Genomic DNA, 23,780 nt, shown 5'->3' with positions numbered 1-23,780 from the left:
TATATGATCTCGTATTCTTGTCCACCAAGCATATCTACAAAGTTCTCAAAACTTGTCACTAAAGTCAGATAATATCAGAGTAGCCGAGTTCATCTTGAAGCAAATAGATTCTCCAGAAGATGTCCAAAAACACTTTAAATGTGTGCCAGATAGTAATTCATTACACTTGGATTTGTTACTCAAACTAAGAACAAAAAGGTAATGAGTTATGCCTGATTTCATAGCATAGTTGTTGCACATAATTCAGTTTTCCTATAAAGCAAGCCAGTTATAAATCACTCTAAATCTTTGCTGAAGTAGGCTTAACCTTCTCTTCTAGAAACTGCAGCATATGTTCCCGTTTCCAATTGTCAATGCTGCAAAGGAGTCATAATAAATAAATCATATTTTCTTTTAGGACTTCATTACTCTATCTGTCTACCGGAAAGGAAATGAGCAATTAAAAGTAAATAAGGTACGCATATGCAAGCTATCAAGTGGTCAGGAAAACCTAATCACGAACCACAAATTCAATTGACAGCAGAAAAGAGGGCTTATCAAATTTACAATGCCACCGTTGAGTTATAAGACCCTCAGGCCACAACCTCATGTGTTACAAGGTCTATGAAATTCAGGTATCTCTGTGGAATCAATGTGAGATCTAAAGCACGTAGCAGGGGGACATCATACTCATTTAATGCTGCTTGGGCTAGGTGAAATTTCTTTACAGTACCTCAGAGAGAAAATATAGTCTTTTAAATGCTTCTGCACTGAGGAAAATGTAATAGAGGTGAAATATGGAGGTACAAGGCAGCAACCAATGATAACATGTAAGCCTAAAAATTTCAGCAGTCTCACTTAATTATCATGAGTGACATCTAGCATAACTCTAGGCTCAGTTTCCTAATTATCCACCTGGAAATTTTTTAAAGGCGTGTAATATCAGTAGTTAATATTCACAAAAGCAGCTCACCTTATGGTTTCCTTGTGTTGCCCCTCCTGAGCAAGCACGACCAACTGAGGCGGAGAATTGAAAAATATTGAACTCTTAACTGCAGGAAACTTATCCTTCTCTTCTTCAATGAAACCAACAATTTCATGATAGAAAACCAATTTCCTCATGCACGCCTCCAGTATTGCACCTGAATAAGTAATCACCTAATTGGCAATTTCACCAGATTATTATACATCATTCTATTTTCTCAGAAGAAACATAAACTGTACACTGAGACCAAACAGAGAAAGACAAAATCTTGAAATGAATATTCTTTTTTCAAAATCATAAGATACATGACAAGTTGTTTGACTTTCCAAGACCACTATTTACTTTACCCAAGAAAGAAGAAGAGACACACACACACACACAAAAGACAAAAAAAGATTTATGACCACACAAAGATGACAGGTGGACCACATGAGAACTGGTGCAATAGGAGGAATCAAGGATCCTCTCCACAAAACATTTAGAAGAGGAGCTTGAAGGCCAAGGCTACCTAGACAATCTAGTAAAAGACCAAATTCTCATATACTTTCTATCATAAAAACAAGAATCCGAATTGTATCATGGTGAATTCTCAAGACTTTTTATTTCACATATTATAGATAATGGACAATTATTCTTGTTAAATATTTAACAAACATGTAAAGATCTCCTGTCGCATACATATTTCCCATGGTGACAAATATAAAAAGTTGTAGATAGAGGTGGCGAACACGTGCCTTCATATCAAGAAGTCAGCAAGGAGAAGGTCTAACAAGCACAAGAGTTTATCATATGAGGTAATTGATGTACAAAAATGTCATTGTCAAAGGAAGTTAACCATTTCTTCGCATTTAGAAACCTATATATTTACTTCCAGCAGTCAGAGCTATAAAGTTCGATGCCTGTCCTCATCAAAGAAATACTTTGTCTGTTTATGAAAGATAAAGTAGAGCAGAGAAGCAAACAAGAGGGATGTCTACAGAATTCCCCTTTAGCAAATACAGAAATCTCTATTTGAATTTACCTTGCATCTATCTTAAAGGGTAATTTTCAAGAAAATGGAAGGATCACTGAAACACCAGAAAGAAATAAAAGACTTAAAAACAAGTCAACAACAGAGTTATAAACATTTCAATGAATTTCTGATAAGAAAATATGCTTATCATCGCTTCTGAATGATGTGCACCTTGCCCATGGAATCATCAGAATCCTCTGTGCAACATTTCAAGCAGTCAGATACCAATTCTGCCACCAAAAGTTGGACTTTAGCATATTTGTAACAATATGAAAGAACCATTCTTATAAATAATATTATTAGTGAGAACAGTTAAGGGAGTGGGACAACTAGCCCTAAGAAATAGTTTCTAGTTTGTGAAATTACAACACTGTTAACCACATTATAGATTATTCGAAGAAAAAACACAGAAGGATCATTGTTATACAACTTAATTTGCAAGCATACATTGTTCATGATAGGTAGTGGTGTTATTCTTGTACATTTAAAACTACCCACATAAGGTCATCAGTGCTGGATCTGCGACAACATGCGCCTAACATCCTTGCTGTTAGGTCTTTCATTAGGATCTTCCAAAGTGCAAAAGCAAGCAATCTTTAAAACAAGAAGCATTTGCTCCTCACAACCATTGCCCACGAGCTTTGAATCGATAGCCCGCTTAGAGTTCTCAGAGGCCATGACGTTTCTCATCCATTTAACAAAACTCATCTCGTTTGTATGTTGGAAGAATTTATCGGACGGAAGTTTTCCCATCACCAGACCAGCTAGCAACACCCCAAAGTATATATCACACTTTTCAGTACGTGTTAGCATCTGCAAATACTCTGGGGCTATGTATTCCACCGTTCCCACCACATTCGAAGTTGTGATATGTGTATGAGCATCAGGAATTGCTCTTGCAAAACCAAAACCAGAAATCCTGGCTTCCATATCATCATCTAGAAGCACGTTCACTGGGTTTAGATCTCTATGGATTATACGAGGGCAATGGTGCATATGCAGATACTCAAGCCCACAAGCCAGTCCAAGTGCAATTCTGTGTCTAGCTAGCCAATCTAATTCTCGTCTCCCTTGTGAGACATCGTTGAGAATGTCTTGTAAACTTCAATTCTTCATGAATTCGTACACAAGTAAATGGCAGTCGGGCCTGGTCACATGAGCCAGCAAAGGATGAAGATTTCTGTGCCTAATTTGACCCACAGTATTAATCTCAGACTGAATTTGCCTCATTTTCTTGTTCAACAGCATCTCAGACTGAATTTGCCTCATTTTCTTGTTCAACAGCATACTATCTTCTTCAATCAATGCTGCAGCATCCATTGAAGGCCCCACAATTTTCTTAATAGAAATCATCCTTCCATTTTGTCCTGGTAGTTCAGCTTTGTAAACTTCTCCACACCCACCAGATCCTATTTTCTCCAAAGAAGCAAGACCACCTTTTTTTTTCCAAGAAAGCCAAATCCTTAGCTTTCTTAATTAATGGACTAAAGATTGCAGGGCCAGGATCTCTGCCCACACGTCTTACCGCTGCCAAGAATAGCTTTGGATAAAAAAAAAGAAAGAAAGAACAAACACACATGGAAATATGGAATTAGCATTAGCAATTTGTCAGAGCACTGACAGAGTGATGACATAAACAGTGAAATAAACTGATCCCGGTTTACCTTATTTTTCAATTAAGGGAAAAAACCGACACCAGTTTACCACTCTTTCTGTCAGCTCAATCACAGGCTTCCATTTGAATATCATTGCCGATACATTGGCTTCACTCACCAAAGGGATTGTGGGTAAATCTTAGCCGGACATTTCTGTACTTGCCACCTGAACTTTCTTTCAAACCTAGTGGGTCTATCTGCGATGCAATATCTTGCAATCTAGCATTGACCTCCTTTATTTTGGACATTGCTATGGAATCAGACTCATCCACAGCATCATCATCTAGCATCAACTTCCTCTGGAAACTTTCCATCCGAAACTCATCCAACGAATATTCAACATCACAAGCCAAGTTCTGAAGTTTGCAAGCCACATCTTAACTGACTGATTCGTTGTCTGCTTCTCCACTGCATCACCTAGCACCTCATTAATCTTAACCAACATCTTCTTCCATCCAATCAGATCGGCCTGGATATGCTCTTCGTGTGCAAACTGCCGAAACCAATCTGAATCAACTTTTGTTGTAGCGTCTCAATAGATTTAGAGTGAAAGTAAGATATGGTCTCTTCTTGGTTGCAAAAACGGAAGGAATTATCGAGAGTGAACTTTGGCATCTTTTTATCTGTCAATTGGTCGTTTTCTTCTCTGATTAGTTGGGCGCCCACACAGACGATCAAATCCTACCTATTTGATCAAAGCAGATTCATGCTTATCTAGCACATTGCAGCCACAATTGGTTCCCACAAGCAATCAGACCAATCACGAATACCACAACATGCATATAAAATAATAACACATGTTTGTAAGCTTATTTAAAAGTGAAAAACCACACCAAAATACATCAAATATATACTTCACAAAACAGTTAACACAAATTATGAAAGCTTAATGTATAATAAAAAAAAAACCATTTTCAATTTCCATGCCTAATTGCTGTATTTATCAAAACAATAGTGATATCAGTAATAATATGTGCAACGAGAAATTATCGAGTCTTACTACCAATAGAATCTTCTCCAAGGCGAAATGAGTGTCTCTTTTCCGCCGACAGAGTTCGTAGGAGCGGTGTGGTTAGGCAGACCGGCGTCGGAGTGGCGGTGTTCCCCGGTGTATGAAATGAGCGATGGGAATAGCTCCCGATTTGATCTAATTTCGAGTAAGGTGAACCGAAGGCCAGAGGGAATACCAATAATTTGAAACTACGCCATTTTTTTATTATAATTTCACGTGCTTCCTTCTGTGCTTGGCATGCGCATTATGTCATTTACTGTAATTTTAAAGTGACTTGCTTGCTTTTGTAGGTCTCTCAATATAATGTATACATGGGTTTGTTTGGGTTCGGTTATGTTGAAATTGTTGTACGGTGTATTATATTTTTTTGTAATTATACGATTAAAATTATAATATATTTTTTATTATTTATTATTTTACATATGTAATTATAATTTATTTTTTACGTTAGAGTAATTATAAGGTAGCGATGACTTATATATCTTGTTTATTAGCCGTGTATGCACATGACAAAGGGCAAAGTCTGTTTCTATTTTTATATCTTTAATCATTTTGGAAACATTATCATTATTATTATGTTGTGTTAGCTAGAGATAGTTTAAGCGTCTTGTTTATTGTCTGAACCAACCGCAGCAAGTGGGACAGAAGATGGACAATGCCGAGCATCATCAATCTGTTGACATCGAGAGATTAGCAGATTCTTTGAGAGGCAAGTTCAGGAGTTTGCATCGGTTGCCCGAGAAGTTGTGGTACCTGGTATATAAACGACTACGTTATCATCACGAATTACCTCGTCAACACAGCACGCGATGTTGACTTAGTCAAAACCAGGTTATCGAAAACTGGCGATGGAACAGTGAAGCTGTGTCGACTCTTTTTCACAACCTTGTCCAGGAAGCTTCATTGTCCGCTCAAAGTTTCCAGTATACTGGTCTTATTGAAGATCTGAAGGCCTATTGCAGATACCGTTGGCATAGGTGGAAGGCAATGTTGAAACAAGATTACTTCAATAGTTCATGGGCATCTATCTCCGTTATTGCAGCCGTTATTCTCCTTCTACTCACTTTGATCCAATCAGTTTGTTCTATCATCGGATTGTAGATTCCACAATTTTAATCGATATATTGTCAGATTTTATATTGAGTGTCTGAGTGTAGCTCAATCTGAAAAGTGTCAAAGATCTTGTACCCTGTGTGAACTATTATTCAATAATTATCAATCAAAACTTTATAACAAGATGAACAAAATGCTTAGATTATATAATCTTGTATTCTTTTCCACCATGCATATCCAAAAAATTATGAAAACTTGTCATTGAAGTAAAATAGTATCAGAGTACCAGAATTTATCTCAAACCAAACAACTTCTCCAGAATATGTCCAAGATACACTTCAAATGTGCGCTGGATAGTAAGTAATTCATCACATTTGGATTTAATATTCAATCTAAGATTAAAAAAGAAGGGTAATAATTTATGCCCACTCTCATAGTATACTACATTGCATGTAAATTCAATTTTCCAATAAAAAGTTATACATCACTCTAAATCTTTGCTGAAGCTGAAGTAGGCTTAACCTTCTCTTGTAAGAACTGCAGCATATGTTCCCGTTTCCAATTGTCAATTCTGCAAAGGAATCATAGAAAATAAATCATAATTTGTTATAGGACTTCATTACTCTATGGGAAAGGGAATGAGAAAAAGAAAATAAATAAGGTATGCATATGCGAGCTATTAAGTGCTCAGGAAAACCTAATCTCGAAGCATTAATTCAATTGACAACAGAAAAGAGGGCCTACGAATTTTACAGTGCCACCGTTGAGTTATTAGATCCTCAGGTCACAACCTCACATATTACAAGGTTTATGAAATTCAGGCATCCATGTGGGATCAATGTGAGATCTAAAGCACATAACAGGAGGACATCATACTCATTTAGTGCTGCTTGGTCCAGGCGAAATTTATTTACAGTACCTCAGAAGAAAAATATAGTCTTTTAAATGCTTCTTCACCAAGGAAAAGGTAATAGTGGGGAAATATGGAGGTAAAAGGCAGCAACCACTGATAAAACGTAAGCCTAAAATTTCCAGCAGTCTCCATTAATTATCATGAGTGACATCTAGCATAACTCTAGGCTCAGTTTCCTAATTATCCTGCTGGCAATTTTTTTAAAAAAAGAGTAATATCAGTAGTTAATATTAACAAAAGCAGCTCACCTTATGGTTTCCTTGTGTTGCCCCTCCTCATCCAGCATTATCAACTTAGGCGGAGAATTGAAAACATATTGAACTCTAACTGTAGGAAACTTATCCTTCTCTTCTTCAATGAAACCAACAATTTCAGGATAGAAAACCAATTTCCTCATGCACGCCTCCAGTATTGCACCTGAATATGTAATCTGCAATTTAATCAGATCATTATACGTCATTCTATTGTCGCTGAAGAGACAAAACGGTACACCAGAAACAAACAAAGAACGCAATGCTTGAAGTAAATATTTAAAAAATAGACTTCCTTTTGTGCAAATCAGCAGATACAGGACAAGTTGTTTGACTTTCCAAGACGACGATTTATTCCCGAAGAAAGAAAAACAGACACGTGCGCACACACACAAGACTAAAAATGATTTATAACCATGCAAAGAGGAGAGGTGCACCTCATGAGAACTGGTGTGGTTGGGGAGTCAAGGATCTTATCCTCAAAACATTTAGAAGAGGGAATTGAAGGCCATGGCTACCTCAGGCGATCTAGTAAAAGACCAAAATCCTCATTTGAATACTTTCTATCATAAAAGCATGAAGCCACATTGTACCATGGGAATTCTCAGACTTTTTTTCCCCCCACGTATTATAGATATAGATTACTGTTCTTGTTAAATATTTAACAAACGTGCAAAAAAGATCTCCTTTCTCATACATATTTCTCATGGTGGCAAAGATAAAAACTTTTAGATAGAAGCAATGAATATGTGCCTTCTTATCAGCAAGGAAAAGGTACAAGCAGCACAAAATTTCTCAAATAAGGAAATTGATGTACAAAAATGTCATCATCAAAGGAAGTTAACCATTTCTTCTTCCTTAGAAACCTACATATTTGCTTCCGGCATTCAGAGCTGTAGAGTTCCATGCCTGTACTCATCAAAAGAAATACAAGTAGAAAACTAAAGACTTATTTACTAAAGATAAAGGAGAGCAAACAAGCAAACAAGGAGGATGTCTAGAGAATTCCCCTTTGTCAAATGCAGAAATCTGTTTGAATTTACCATATGTCTATCTTAAAAGGGTGCTTTCAAGGAAAAGGAAGGATCATTGAAATAACAGAAAGAAATTAAAAGACCTAAAACATGTCAACAGCAGATTCATAAATATTTCATCGAATTTCTAATCAGGAAATCATGCTTATCATTCCTTCCGAAAGATCTGTACCTTGCTCATGGAATCATCAGAATCCTCTGTGCAACATTTCAAGCAGTCAGCTACCAACTCTGCAACCAAACGTTGAACTTTAGCATATTTGGAACAATGTGAACGAGCCAGTCTCATAAATTTTGGGCAGAAATTGAGTTCAATAAATATATCAAACACACAGGAAGACAAACTGTGCTCCAAATTCCAATTATTTGACCAAACTCAAATTACAGTCACTGCATTTTTACCATAGGGTTGCCAATGCTATCCTCCGCAATTGTACATTTTCACTGCAATTTTACCATAGGTTTGCCAAGGCTACCCTCTGCGATTCTACATTTCTACCTACTGTGGCTAATTTTTATTTATTTATAATTAAAACAACATTATTACTGCATTCAGCCTTCAATCACTTTAATAATAAGAAAAAAAAAACTTTTAGAGAGGAAAAGAAAAAAATAAAGAACACAAAGCAAACAACAATATAAACAACTCCACTCAGTAAATTTTAGGGAAGGCAAAATTTGTAAGCCTAATGTTTATCTAGCTTCCAGCTGGATAATATCATAAGGTCAGCAACTAAAGATTCAGTGTTTACAGACTAGCAAAGATATCAACAATCAAGCAACGCGAAACTGAAGGAAAAGCCAAGCGCTAAAATTATATCCAGTAGAACACACTATCATCCACATGGAACGGAAAAGTGAAAAAATATCTTTACATCCTTTTACTTAATTGTCATTTCAGATGATTAAACCGTGCAATGGTGATTTTTATGAACCAGCTTATCATACTCAAGTTCAGTATATGTCAGAAAACTCTCTTTGTTTAATTATGCCCTGCACTTTCGAACTCAGAAAACAAAAATTCTTGGACCTGCAACTTTAGTCTCTTGCAGAGATAAAATTGCCAAATAAAGTTTCTATCTAAACAAGCATGTACAGCTCGAAGAACTTTGTATAATTATTTACAGTTAATTGACAACATTGGCATCTCCAATTTCGTGCTTCTTCCACATTTTCAGCCTAAACCCAAGATAACCAACTTGAGAGTCCAGCATTAGAACCCAATTATGTAAGAATAACACAGAAAAAATTACAAAAAAAAAAAAAAAAATCGGTTACTTTAACAAGAAACACATAATCCTCCAATCCACTTTGAAAACCCCACCTGGGTTCTACCACTAAACCAATAACAAAAACCCTAAACTCAAATTCCAAACCAAATACATCACAACAATCCAAATAAGTGAAACCCCAGAAAATTACTAGAAACCAGCAAAAAAAAAATGTAAAATTTACAGTAAAAGCAATTACAAAAGAAAAAATAAAATAAAATAACAAAGGGAAAAAATGGAAATTTGAGAGGAGAAATGGAAAAGGGTGACCTTGGTCTTTGACATACTCAGCGAAAGTGTTGCAATCAGAGCAAAGAGCAAGCCCTGTGAATCCCAGATCCTCACATTCTCTTGTGCTCAGTTGCTCTTTTGATGTCACTGCAACTGCTGATATTATCACTATAAACAACACCGCTTCATAAATATTCGACAAACCCATCTCTCTTTTTCTCCTTCTCCAAACTCTAAAATCGAATTTCTCTCGTTCTTGCTGTGTCGGTTAAGATCAGAGCAGACATGGAGTCAAGTTCTTAAATCGAGGATACGACATCGTTTATCTCTGGTAATAAACGATGTCGTATTAGTTTATGTACATTAAAAACTGGAAATCTGAAAATCTGATTACAGTTTATTAATCCTAATATTTGTTCCATTTAAAAAAAAAATGGTTTTAAAATATTTCTAAAGGGTGAAAGCTTGATTAGTCCATATATTTTAAGGCTGTGGTCCATTTAATTCCTATATTTTTAAAAATACCTCAAAGCATTCATGCCGTTAAACTATTAACACTTCTGCCAGTACTTTTTGTTATTTTTTGCCTGCTTTTATAATATTACTATCTTACAATAATATTCCTTACACATTAATAAAAATAAACAATTAAATTACCAATTTACCACAAAAGAATAATTTTTGTCGAGGCTCATGTACGTACAAAAAAATTAATATTGTAAAAAAAATTAAATTACCAATTTTTTAGACATTAATAAAAAAATTGATATATTAAACTCCTTAGCATAGTGTTTCACAAAAATTAATATATATTCTTTTTGTTTCTATTTTATTTTTTGGGATTAAATTGGTAATTTATTTTTTTCTCTTTATTAATGTCCCAAAAAGAAGAAAAAAGAAACAATGTAAGAGGATAATATTGTCAAATAAAAAGTAATAAAAAGTAACTCCACAGATATCAATAATTTAGCAATAAAGATATTTTGAGTATTTTAAAAAATATATTGATTATATAAACATTAACCTCAAAATATAGGGATTAAACGAGTTTTATCTATTTTTTAAAAAGTCTAAAATAGAACAGTTACTTTTGTATGATCTTCTAAATTAAAAAGCTTCAATGTAAAAAGTTGAAAAGAAACTAAACAATAAATGTGAATCAATTCGGTGATTAAAGGGAAAGCTAAAGTTTAATTGGTCGTTAAATTTCATAGAAATTAAGAAAGTTGATTTTATAATAAGGGAAGAGTTAAAAGATAAAAAATACACACTCTAAATTCAATATATTTTGACTTATAATATATTAAAATCTGTATTTTTAATGTTTTAAATTTTCATTACTTTTATCATACACACATAGATATACAGATTGAGTGATTTTTAAGTGAGAGTTCCCAAAAGCTGGACTATGTAACAGCTTTCTCGCATTTTATTAAAGTGTCCGACCCTCGTTGGATAATTTGTACATACGGAGGCAAGCTTGCCAAAGAAATTAACATAATAAAGCGAACAATCCTTTTGCCTTTAACGTTCAATAAGCTTTCCTTGTATAGGTAAATCGAAGCAGTCGTTATATCATCATCAAGTTGAAGGTCCTTGAATTTTTGTTCAGCAGTAGGATCATACAAAAATATGCGTCCCTCGTCAGTTATTGCAAATAGGAAGGCACCGTTTTTCCAAAATCCAAGAACTTTATACACTTCAAATTCTTCGTCGTTTGCAATAAAAGGCGCAGTAACGATGAATTGTCTGGTCCAATTATAATTGTGACTCTCCTTATTCATTATCCAGATGTCAAAACAGTTCCTTCTCTTCATCAAATAGCAAATAAGAAAGAGAATCATTATGTACCCCCCAAAGCTTTATACGGCCAGTGAATTGGGCTTTCATGACGGCAATCAGGCGGCTGTATCTCTTGGAAAACTTCATTGCTCAGGTCAAATGAGAGGATCACCTTATAGTCGGGATGTTTAATTTCAAATCGAGGCTTTACCGGCCAGTAACAATCTCCATTTTGGTATCTGCCTTTTGACGTGTCACCAACTTCGAATTTATACTTGCTCAATTCCAAGCTTTGAAAATTTCTCCAGGAATTAGTATCAATGCTGTAAATTGCAACTTGATTTGAATCTGACGACTTTAGGACGTCATTATGATCATATTCGGCAATAGCCATCGCGCATACTAACTTGCTGCAGTTACTTTTCTGATCCATTCCCAGTCCAACACCATAAATTGTCCAGAATGAGTCTGGTTTGATCTTCGGGAGAATTTTGTAATCCCTGGTGGCAAAGTTCCATAAACCTATTTCTTGCTTAATGTCTGAAATGCAACAAAACAAACCCCATTCGAAAGGGCCCATTGGACATGCTTCTCGGGGCATTACTGGAAGAATATCTTCTCGCAAAGATACATCTGCCAATGTTTCATCGTGGAATAAACAAATACAAAGACGCTCCTCATGTGGATCATCCTCGTCATCAGCCAAATAGCGTACGACGAGACGGGTACTGTGTTCATTTTCTTGGTGTTTGGAAATGAAACCAGGGCTTCCGAATAATTCATGCCAAAATTTACAAACGCACTTGAACCGTAGTAATGATTTCACGGGCAATTTTGATAGAATTTCTATAACAGTGTCTTCAGACATAGATCCTTCGCTTTTCGCCATCGTCTCATCTGCCTTCAAAAGTTTTGGACTTTTCATTTTCTTTTTTATTTTTCTTTTTCTTCGTTTGGTCAATCTACCACTATATTTTTCTGTCAAAATAATATCTACTCAACTCATGTCCCAGGCTGAATAAAGAAAATTTCTCAATAATGATATATGATGATTGGATAAAACTCAGCTCAATTATGATATATGCAATCTACCACATCATCAAGCTCATCATACGCACTTTGAAAATATCTCTAGGAATTACTACTAAAGCTCAAAATAGAAACTTGTTTTGAATCATAAAAAGTTTCTGGAGTTTTACCATCAGAGGAAGTTGCAGTTTGTAAACCAACTTCTTGTAATTACTTTTCGATCGGATTCAATCACAATCCAACGTTAATTCTAGAGCATTAACAATTTTTTGAAGAGTGCAATAGTAAATTGAATCAGACGAGAAAATCACCTCAACAACCAATTAACAGTATATCATAAGCTTGTTTAGTCTCTATATTTTAAGCGTTTATTGAATTCCCATATTTTTTAAAAAAAAATATACTTCAAGGCACCTCTATTGTTAAATACATTACATCTTACCCCTTACTTTTTTGTTTTTTTTTACAATAACATCTTTGTAACAATATTCCTGGGAATGTTATTGAAAAGAAAAAAATTGATAATTTATCAAATTATCCTTATAAATAACATAAAAATTCACTGAAATTATTATATAATTATTTTATTTTTAATCTCAATTTGTTAAATTAATTTTTTATAGAATAACTATTAGTAAAATTGTTGCAAGATATCAAACATTACTTTAAGATGGCTGACATTAGTTATTAGCATGGTTGTTGCACGGGTAAAAAGGAAAAAGGACACCTAACATCCCCCAAGTTTTGGAAATGATCAAAAAGACCTTTAAGTTTTCAATAAGAGACATAAGATCTCTTTTTACTTATAATACCCTTTAACTTTATAAATAAAAAAAGACCCTAAAATTTTATAATAAATCGAAATATAACATTAAAATAAATGTAATAATATATGCATTTCAAAATATTTTTACACTTTTCACTCTATCAAAAATATTTTATTATATTAAAGTAATTTTTATAATAAATAGATATAAAATATTAAAATAAATAAATTAAAATAAAGTTATTTTGAATATTATGTGAGAAATAATCTAGTATTATTAATAGAGAGATATTTTGTTAATTGTAAAATTTATTTAGTCCCAAGTTTATATTTTTTTTTATAATAAATACAAAAATATTATTAAAATAAATATGTTAATTTATAATTTTAATATTATTTTAATTGTTCATATTATTAGTTTACTAGATAGATTATATTATTTATATTATATCTGTATTAATTAAAAAAATTTAAAGTGAACTTTATGATTACTATATTCAAAAGTTATTATTTTCAAAAAGAGGTCTTGATGTCTCTTTTTAAAAACTTAGGGTCTTTGTGATTATTTTTCAAACTTTAGGGCTGTAAGTGTCCTTTTTCCTAAGTACAAAAGATATTAGTTATTTCATACCGCTATTTGTTAGTAAGTCTGCTAATAAATAATTATTGATTAATTTATTAAAATTAACTTTTTAAAAGATAAATTAATTAATGTCAAGAATATTTTTGTAAGAATATTATTATAAAAGCTAAGAAAAACCAAGAGTAAGAATGTCACATAATTAACAATGAAGATTTTTTAAGTATTTTTTAAAATATAGGAACTAAATGAATAATAAATCAAAATACAAAAACTGGACAAGCATTAACCCAATCATATGAGTCGTTTCAACTTATTGCCATCAAGGCTCAAGCTCACTTCTAAAGCTTTGAGTATATAAATTCAAGGACTAAGGCACAGCTTCAAAACGATAGAGATGACCGAAGATCTAACATCATACCTGCAGGTAAAACCAAAAAGTAAAGTTGGGTCTGCTTAATACTTTGATCCAACATCTTTCTAGCCAAAGTGTATTTACTATAATAACAAAGTGTTAACAGTTCAATTCTGTTAGAATAATGAATTAGATGTTTGATAAAATGCCTCATTAAGCACCCTCAGCTTGGTCTTTGAACATCAGTATCAGCCCTCCCTCTACAGCAAGCATTGCATGGGTACTGACTCAGCAGACTCTGATGGATGATGACTCAAAAGGATTGCACAAAACAAATGTTTATTGTGCTTTGTGAAGGACAATGAATCATGTTCATTAGATTGATATGCTCAGCCATTAGATTTGTATTACAGCTGTAAATCATACACTGAGCATTTCTTGGAAAAGAAGAACGTATATTGTGTATAAATTTGGACGATAAATACAATACAAAAAATTATTCTGGAAAAATTGATCCTTTAACTTTGCTTCTTCGTGTTTTAAATATTTAGTCTTCATTTTTTCAACTTGGTATCGGAGCAAGCTTGGAGATTTTCAATCAATGGAACCTGCCGAAACAATACCAAGGAATCAAAAGAATGACACTCAAACTGCAGATACATCATCACTCACACAAAAATCAAATAGAAATCACACAAAGTAATTAACACTTCAATGACAAATTTTAGCAAAGTAAATAAAGAGAAAGAGAACAAAAGAAGATCTCTAGGGAAAACAAAGAAGTTTATTTGTATTTCGTTAAATATCAAACTTGTGACCAGCTAATCCAATCATGATTGGTACAGATGTAGAGTTAAAAGAATAATCTAGAAATATGGGAGAGGGCATGTAGCCGATAACAGAAGATAAAAAGGAAAATGACGTTCCGGCTAAGATTGCCATTACAATGAAGAAGAAATTGTTGAGTTGTGTCCCACATTGGCTAGTAAAGAGGAGATGCTTAGGTTTATAAGGTGGTAGGGTTTATAAGGTGGTAGGTCACTCCACCTATAAGGCTAGTCTTTTGGGTTGGATACCTAAAAATCTTATACTAAGTCCCCTCAACAAGTAGTATCAGAGCTAGACCCTAGTAGCCGGAATGTGGTGGTGGAACAACTTAGGTGTGTCGGACGAAAGGTCCGGAGTCCGGCGGTGGTTTTGTCCGAGGGGGGGATTGTTGAGTTGTGTCCCACATTGGCTAGTAAAGAGGAGATGCTTGGGTTTATAAGGTGGTAGGTCACTCCACCTAAAAGGCTAGTCTTTTGGGTTGGATACCTAAAAATCTTGTGCTAAGTCCCCCCAACAGAAATTAATCAGTTAATTTACAATGAAGAAAAATGAGAAAATTTTGTGAGTTTTGAGGTTACAGAGTTCAGTCCTCTATTTAGCAATCAAAAACCCATTTACCATTTATGCGGACTTAAGGTATATGGGTTATCAAGTGCCAATATTGTCCTGCATCCTTCCTGCACCTTTCTTCTATCAATGTACATTTCGAAATATACAGCTGCGAAAGTGAGGTTGTCAGGCTATTCTCTGGAAAGTATTTGAGCTTGCAGCAATCTTGGAGATCAAGGCGTTTCAAAGAAGTAAGGTTTTCAACTACTGAAGACAGGCGTTCCAGCTGTGGGAAATTGGCAATACGCAAATGGCTTAGAGACAGGAAGTGTCATTCCTATCTCCTCTTGCGGAAACGACACCACATCTGGACATCCTCTAGAGATGTTGAGCCGTTTGAGGGAGGTGAATCTGTACAACCCCCCTCGAAAAGTGCCCTACAAATCTTCATATCACGAATCACAAGTGAATCAATGTTGGCGGGAAAGCCATCCCCGGGGAAAGATACCACACTTGGAAGATATCCTAAATTTAAACGTTGAAGAGAAGTTAGATTGTACATGCCGTTGGGTAAGGCCTCTAGTTTCTGACTACCATTTATGTCAACCTTATTCAGTTTCGTAGAAGGCAATCCTCCTCTGGGAAAGGAAATCAGATTATTGCAAAATCCTAAACTGAACCTTGGAAGATTCTGGAGCTTATGGAAATCATCAGGTAACATTTTAAGATTTTCACAACTCCAAATCGAAATTTCTTCAAGAGATGTGTTCTCCAGCCTTTCTGCTATTGACTCTAGCTTTGAAAATCCATGAAGAGAAAGATATTTGAGAGCTTTAGGTAGATTGTCACCCAATGACAAAAAAGCAAGGTTCGGGCAACGTTTAACCGCAAGGCGCTCAAGCGTGGCTGAAAACTTGTTTTTCCACAATAAAGATGCCAGAGATGCACAATCTTCAATTTCTAAGGACTCAAGGTGAGAGGTGTGCCTGTTGCATCCACTGTTGATGTCCTCTTCCTCAGTCAAAATCCTTAAATTATTGCAATTACTGACCTTCAGCCGCTTAAGGCTGGTAGGCAGCTCAATTCTAGCAATATATGTCAAAGAATTACATTGGAAAATTTGCAGACTCCCAAGAGATGGCTTAGTGTCCCGCATCCATGCTTCAGGTAAGGATTCCAGCGCATTGCAAAACATGATTGTAACTGTTTTCGACTGGGAAGGCAGAGTAGCCTCTGGGAAGGAAACAAGTGAATTGCACTTTGAGATCTGTATCTCTCTAAGGGAACAGATGTTGAGCTATGCTTGTTGTAGCTTCACTATGCCTTGGTACTCGACCAAATCAAAATACTGAAGTCTGCACGTCAATCCTTGTTGTTGTGTATGGTCATGTTCTTCCTCAGCAACCCAGGAAAAAAGTGGACAGCTCTTAATACGAAACCGATTAAGGGAGCAAATGTTTTGCAGTAATCTAATTCCAGTTTGCCACAAATATCTTAGCTCTTGAGCATTATCAATTTCCAATTTCTCCAATTTGAGTAGCCCTTGCTTGAATAGCCCTTCTATTACTTGATTTGATTAATCCCAAAGAACCACTGAACTTGATGAGCTGAGGTTGATTGCCCTTCCCCACCACCTCTTTACATCCATTTACTGTTAAATTGCGTAGAGTTGGAAGACTCAGAATTGATACCAGCAGTTGTTCACATTTTCGAATGACAAGGGTCTCCAATGAAGGGAGATATTCTGGCAATGTTCTTTGAAGCTTAGAACAACTTACAAGAGAAAGCTCTCGCAGATCAGCCAAACCTTCATCGCTTTTACCAGATCCATGAGGAATCCATTTTTCCCATTCTTGTATATCTTGAAAACAGAGAGTCTCCAGTGATGGAAAAGGTGCTGAACAACCATTTCCATAAAATTCCGAACCCACACTCTTCACTCTGGCAATTCTTCTAATGAAAAGATATTTTAGAAAGGGTAATTGCCCGATTGATGGCAAAGAAGTACACATGCTACAATATTTAATTCTTAGGTTTACTAAATTTGACATTGAGGAATTTCCCAACCAAATTGGAAATTTTGTGCCACCATAGCCATTGATTTTGAGCTTTTTCAGACTTTGATGAGGTTTTAGCAGGTCCAGCACACGTGTATCAGTTTCTGGCTCCCTTATATTGCTAGTACTGTTATTCCATTCTAGCAATAAATCTTTAAGATTCCCCTTGCCGTTTAGTTGAGCTTCCTTGAGTTAAGAACAGAGTTTGAGTGTTTGGATACAGAGAAAATAAACGAACCAGAGAGAAAATATCAGAGAGGAAAATGAATTGTCATCTTATTAATCTTGTTAATAACAGCTGTATATATACATATTTTGGACTGCTGTACACACGTTGTGTGTGTAAACCAAAAACAAAGATCAAATACAAAATCTGTTACTAACAACTTTAACTAACCTGCTGACTCAGCAAGTTACACATCAACAATATTAACAAACTAAACTAATCAGCTCGTTAACTCCTTAATTCCATAATATGAACTATCTTAACAGCCCCCTTCAAGCTCAAGGTCTGGGAAGAACATTGAGCTTGGATCTAAGATAGTTAAACTGATCAATGGCTAATGGTTTAGTGAGAATATCAGCAACTTGTTCACAGCTAGGAACATGATTAATGACAACTTCTTTTCTGGCAACATGTTCTCTGATGAAGTGCAAATCAAGCTCAATATGTTTTGTTTTTGAATGGTACTTTGGATTGCTGGCCAATGCTTCAGCACTTTTGTTATCACAATTGAGTACTGGAGTCTGTTGTAACTGCACTTGTAACTCTTTAAACAAGTAAGTTATCCAAAGTACCTCTGAAGTAGTCAAAGCCAATGCTCGATATTCAGACTCTGCTGTACTTCTGGAGACTATTTGCTGCTTCTTGGAAGACCAGGAAATGAGATTATTGCCTAAGTAAACACAATAGCCTCCAATTGATTTCCTGTCATCCAAATCTGATCCCCAGTCAGCATCTGAAAAAGCTGTCAATGTGAGATTTCCAGTGTGATAGAACTGTAAACCATAACTTGCTGTCAGTTGAAGGTATCTTAGTACACGTTTGCATGCTTGCCAATGAAAAACAGAGGGAGTTGAGAGAAATTGGCTAAGTTTGTTGACTGAAAAAGCTGTTTCAGGTCTTGTCAAGATAACATACTGTAAAGATCCCACTACACTTCTGTACAGAGATGGATTTTCAAAAGCTGTCCCCTTGTCTTTAGTTAGCTTCTCAGTTGAGCTCATAGGAGTTTGACACCCTTTGCTGTCCAGCATCTGTGCCTTTTTCAGCAAATCACCAATGTATTTGGTCTGAGAAAGATGGAGTCCTTCATGTGATGGTGTAACTTCTAGACCAAGGAAATAGTTAAACTCCCCAAGGTCTTTTAAAGCATATTCTTTTCCCAGCTGATGAACAATTCTTTCCACAAGTTTATTGTTTGACCCAGTGACTAATATGTCATCAACATAGATAAGAACTACAACTAATTCTCCTTCAGTATGCTGGATGAATAAGGAAGTGTCAGACCTGGAAGTGTGAAAACCCCACTGCAACATTGAGCTCTTCAACTTATCATACCAAGCTCTTGGAGCTTGTTTGAGCCCATAAAGAGCCTTTTTCAATTTACACACATGAGTAGGAAGCTGAGGATGAAGAAACCCTTCTGGTTGAGACATATACACCTCTTCACTGAGAATGCCATTTAGAAAGGCATTATTCACATCAAGTTGTCTTATAGGCCAGTGATGCATAACAGCAAGGCTCAAGATGATTCTGATTGTGCATGGTTTAACTACTGGACTGTATGTTTCAAAGAAGTCCACACCTGGAGTTTGATGAAACCCCTTCGCAACAAGTCTAGCTTTGTGCTTAGATATATTGCCATCAGGGTTGTACTTTACTCTAAAAACCCACTTGTTGCCTATAATCTTCTGTGTTGTTTCTTTAGGAACTAACTCCCAGGTTTCATTGATCTGCAAAGCATCAAATTCTGCCTGCATAGCTTGCTTCCATCTTGGATCACTCAAAGCCATTTTGACTGAGGTTGGTTCAAGTTCTTGTGTGACTGCTAAGTAGGACTTAGGTTTGAATATTCCAGCCTTAGATCTTGTGACCATGGAATGTGTATTATGAGTAAGTGGAGAGTTTTGTGTTTGAGGTGAGGTAGAAGGATTGTGTGTTGAACAAGTGCTAGTGTTTGTGTGTTGCAGATTGGGTGATATACTTTGTGTAGAGAGTGGAGGTGTTGAGTTTAGGGCATTAGAATCAGAACCTGCATCTGAAACGTGATTACTTGCAGATGGATATGTAGAGCTGCTGTCATGAGAGATAGACTGAAAATTCAGAACTGTAAAGGGACTTTCAGACTGGTGAAATTTAGATGAAGAGTTCACAGTTTTATGGATGGAAAACAACTCAGTATAAGGAAACTCAAACTCATTAAACTTAATATGCCTGGCAACATAGACTTTTCCAGTAGGATCAAGGCATTTGTAACCCTTGTGAATAGGACTGTAACCTATCATAAGACACTTTTGGGTGTGGAAACTGAGTTTATGTTTGTTGTAAGGCTTGAGCAGAGGGAAGCAAGAGCAACCAAAGATCTTAAGAAACTGATAATCTGGTTTTCTGTTGTGAAGTTTTTCAAATGGAGAGATGTTGTTCAAGACAGGTGTTGGTAACCTATTGATAAGAAATGATGCTGTATGAAAGGATTCCCACCAAAAAGAGAGAGGAATTTGAGCTTGAGCAAGTAATGTTAGTCCTGTCTCAACAATGTGCCTGTGTTTTCTTTCTACCACCCCATTTTGGTGATGTGTATGAGGGCAACTATGTCTGAAACTTATTCCTTCTTGTTGGAGAAAGGTTACAAAGCTTCTAAATTCTCCCCCCCAATCTGATTGTACTGACTTAATGGAGAGGTTAAGTTGTTTCTCAACCAAAGTTTTGAAGCTTTGAAAGGTTTCTAAGGCTTGTGATTTGAGAGTTAAAGGAAAAATCCAGCAATATCTGGTGTAATCATCTACAAAGCTGATATAGTACCTATAGCCATGTAAGATAGAGGGCATGGGAGATGGTCCCCAAAGATCAGTATGTATAAGCTCAAGAGGTACTGAGGTTTTAATTCCAGTTGAATAAAAAGATAACTGATGAAGTTTTCCATACTGACATGCATCACAAAAATCAGGCAATGTTATAGAAGATCTAAGAGATAAATGAGGCATGATATTTTTCAGGGCAAGTTTATTTGGATGACCAAGTCGTTGATGCTGTAAATTTCCACAAATATCAGATTTGGTAATGTTTACATGACTCTTAGAATCTACTAAATCAATACAAGGTTTATTTTCAGCTTTATTTGACAGAACTGAAGCTGAATTTCTAATAACAGAAAGCATGGACCTAGGTACATAGGCTAGAGAACAGGATTTGGAAAGAAAGGTATCCTTTGACAGCAGCTGATACAATCCTTCTTTAGCAATCCCTTGAGCCAGATGCACAGTCTTCTTCTTGTCCTTAATGAAACAAAGATTGGCAACAAACTCAATGGTTATATCATTATCCTTCAAGAGTTGTGAAATGCGAATAAGGTTTTTGGTTATAGCAGGTACATATAAAATGTCATTTAGGTGTAAGAGTGAATCACAGGATGTATGAAAGCAAGCATAACCAATATGTGATATATTTAAACCTTCACCATTACCAACATGTAAAAGCTGATTACCTGAATACTCCATTCCCATATTTAAGTTCTGCAGATTGTTTGTGAGGTGGTGTGTAGCACCACTGTCCAGATACCATCCTTGATCAGCTAGACCACCCTCTGAAGTTGTAAGAAATGCAGTTTTTGTGTTTGACTGATAAGAGTTGAAGTTTGATGGTGGATATGCAGGAGCAAAATCTCTGTTAAACCTGTTCCTACACTCAGCTGCAGTATGCCTTGGCTTGAAACAAATTTGACAGATGATAGCAGGAGAATTCTGAACACCTTTGTTACCATTAAAGGCACTATTCTGACCATTCTGACCAACTACACCATTACCAAGTTCATTCCAATCACCTCTTCCATGTCTAGAGTAGTTCTTGTTGGAATTGTTGTTATTCCAGTGATTCCCATCAGACCAGTTAGCCCTTCCATCAGACCAGTTAGTCCTTCCTTGGCCTGTAACACTTCTGCCAAAGCCACCTCTTCCTCCATTATTGTTATAACCACCTCTGCCATTATTGTTTCCATTCCAGTTGACATTTTGACTCCAATTACCATAACCACCTCCATTGTAATTATTGTAGCCTCCTCTGCCACCATTATTTCCATTCCAATTTGCATTTTGGTTCCAATTACCATAACCACCTCCGTTATTACCACTAGATTTCTTATTAGATCCAGTTTGAGCTATATTGGCAGTATAATTCAACTTAGTTTCTTTATTGGCACTTTGTTGATTACTCTCAATTCTAGCTTCATGAGTTAAAAGCATAGAATATGCTTCATTCACTGACATTTTCAACATGTTAGCTTCTATGTATACAACCACAGGGTAATATGGCTGTCCTAATCCAGATATCAGATGAGTCATAAAATCTAGATTGGTTACAGGACTTCCAGCCAAAGCTAGTTCATCATTTACAGCTTTAAGCTTGCTAAAGTATTCAGTGATTGTCATTGATCCTTTTTTGAGATTATTAAGCAACATTTTCAGATGTACTTTCTTAGCTCCTGTTTCAGATCCAAATTGTTCTTCAATATTAATCCAGAGTTCATTAGCAGAGTTAGAATTTACCACTAGACTGAGAATTTCAACACTGATCGATGACATCAACCAGCTCAACAGCAACTGATCCAGCCCTCTTCAGTTATTGAACTCAGGGTTTTCTTGTGGCTCCACTACAGTCACTTGATCTGGACTTAAGCTTGCTGTTTCTTGATTCATAAACTGATTAGGACACTTTCGAGTTCCATCAAGAAGAGATTCAAGTCCATTGGCTCGAATTGTAGAAAGAATATGAGATTTCCAGATTGTGTAGTTTGACCTGTCTAATTTGATTGGATTTGTAAAGGTAAATGAAGAAACAGTTTGATTGACATTTGGATTTGAGCTAGAAGCAGCCATGGCAGCTTGAATCATTGGCTCTGATACCAAGTTAAGAACAGAGTTTGAGTGTTTGGATACAGAGAAAATAAACGAACCAGAGAGAAAATATCAGAGAGGAAAATGAATTGTCATCTTATTAATCTTGTTAATAACAGCTGTATATATACATATTTTGGACTGCTGTACACACGTTGTGTGTGTAAACCAAAAACAAAGATCAAATACAAAATCTGTTACTAACAACTTTAACTAACCTGCTGACTCAGCAAGTTACACATCAGCAATATTAACAAACTAAACTAATCAGCTCGTTAACTCCTTAATTCCATAATATGAACTATCTTAACACCTTGGCATCACTAACCTCTTTTACGTTCTCCAGCCTTGAATTACAAAGTGTCCCTTGAAGATGTATCAAGGACTTCAACTGTCGTAACCCAGAGCCAATTTCATTGCCTACAACAAATTTACACATTGTTCGAAGAGAAGTCAATTTTCCGATCCCCAGAGGCATTTCCTCCAATGAATCGGTTGAAGGATTGTTGAGATAGTGCAGTTTAATCAGGTTTCCCATATCTGTACACAACTTCTTGAGTTGACGGCACTTTTGCACATTGTTCGAAGAGAAGTCAATTTTCCGATCCCCAGAGGCATTTCCTCCAATGAATCGGTTGAAGGATTGTTGAGATAGTGCAGTTTAATCAGGTTTCCCATATCTGTACACAACTTCTTGAGTTGACGGCAATTTTGCAGCAAAAGTGCATGCTAAAGTGTGTTGACAGATTCTGGCAAGCTTCTAATTTTAGTTTCGGATAGGTCAAGGTATCGTAAATGCATCAAATTGCCAATTGAATTTGACAGTTCAATGATGCTATATACCCACGCAAAGACAGAACCCTTGGACGATGCAGCTCTAACAACTTATGAAGAAAGCCATAAGCAAAGTAATTGCCCCAGGTACCCGGTAGTGATACTGGTAAAAATGTTCACAAATTTTCTAGATTATGAAAGGCCTCAAACCTTTTATTACCATCATATCATCCACGAATGTACGATAAATGGCTAAGATTCTTGGAATTATTCTGTTACATGTTACCATCCGGGGTATCCTTCATTCTGAAGTAAATCTCCCCTGCAGCCCGTTGAGCAAGTCATTGTTGAGATCGTGCATCACAAACAGCAACTTATTGCTACTTGATAGTTGAAAGAATGACCTTGAATATAACTCCTGGAAATACTTGCGGCATAGATTTTCCATTTGCTTCTTGTCGCTTTCATGATTTAAGAAACCTTCAACCATCCACAACAAGATGATCTCCTCTTGTTGAAATTCATAATCTTTTGGAAGCAATGAGCAGTACG

At 35.7% G+C, this 23,780-nt stretch overlaps 3 protein-coding genes and 2 pseudogenes across 3 annotated transcripts; all 5 read right to left on the bottom strand.

Annotated features, from left to right (window-relative positions):
• Nucleotides 1-9: 9 nt before the first annotated feature.
• LOC18050113 lies at nucleotides 10-4,881 on the bottom strand (the record flags this gene model as incomplete). Its single annotated transcript, XM_006442731.2, has 4 exons — nucleotides 10-356; nucleotides 953-1,137; nucleotides 2,148-2,206; nucleotides 4,635-4,881. Coding segments are annotated over 4 exons (567 nt in total), but the record flags the coding sequence as incomplete, so codon positions are not given.
• LOC18050112 lies at nucleotides 2,376-4,615 on the bottom strand (annotated as a pseudogene).
• Nucleotides 4,882-6,050: 1,169 nt separating the features above from the next.
• Nucleotides 6,051-9,693, bottom strand: LOC18050111 (selenoprotein F). Its single transcript, XM_006442728.2, has 4 exons — nucleotides 9,436-9,693; nucleotides 8,067-8,125; nucleotides 6,858-7,039; nucleotides 6,051-6,267 (listed from the first exon to the last, which is right to left on the bottom strand). The coding sequence occupies exons 1-4, from the start codon at nucleotides 9,602-9,604 to the stop codon at nucleotides 6,186-6,188; spliced, it is 492 nt and encodes a 163-aa protein (XP_006442791.1). The 5' UTR covers nucleotides 9,605-9,693; the 3' UTR covers nucleotides 6,051-6,185.
• A 1,546-nt stretch (nucleotides 9,694-11,239) lies between these two features.
• LOC18050110 (F-box protein At5g49610) lies at nucleotides 11,240-12,067 on the bottom strand. The gene has a single exon (XM_006442727.2). The coding sequence runs from the start codon at nucleotides 12,065-12,067 to the stop codon at nucleotides 11,240-11,242; it is 828 nt and encodes a 275-aa protein (XP_006442790.2).
• Nucleotides 12,068-15,331: 3,264 nt separating this feature from the next.
• Nucleotides 15,332-23,718, bottom strand: LOC18050109 (annotated as a pseudogene).
• Nucleotides 23,719-23,780: the final 62 nt, after the last annotated feature.

The sequence above is a fragment of the Citrus clementina genome, unplaced genomic scaffold (genome assembly GCF_000493195.1).
Source record: "Citrus clementina cultivar Clemenules unplaced genomic scaffold, Citrus_clementina_v1.0 scaffold_3, whole genome shotgun sequence".
Lineage (NCBI taxonomy): Eukaryota > Viridiplantae > Streptophyta > Magnoliopsida > Sapindales > Rutaceae > Citrus > Citrus x clementina.
The sequence above is the reverse complement of the archived record's forward strand: the minus strand, read 5'-3'. Positions and strand labels throughout refer to the sequence as shown.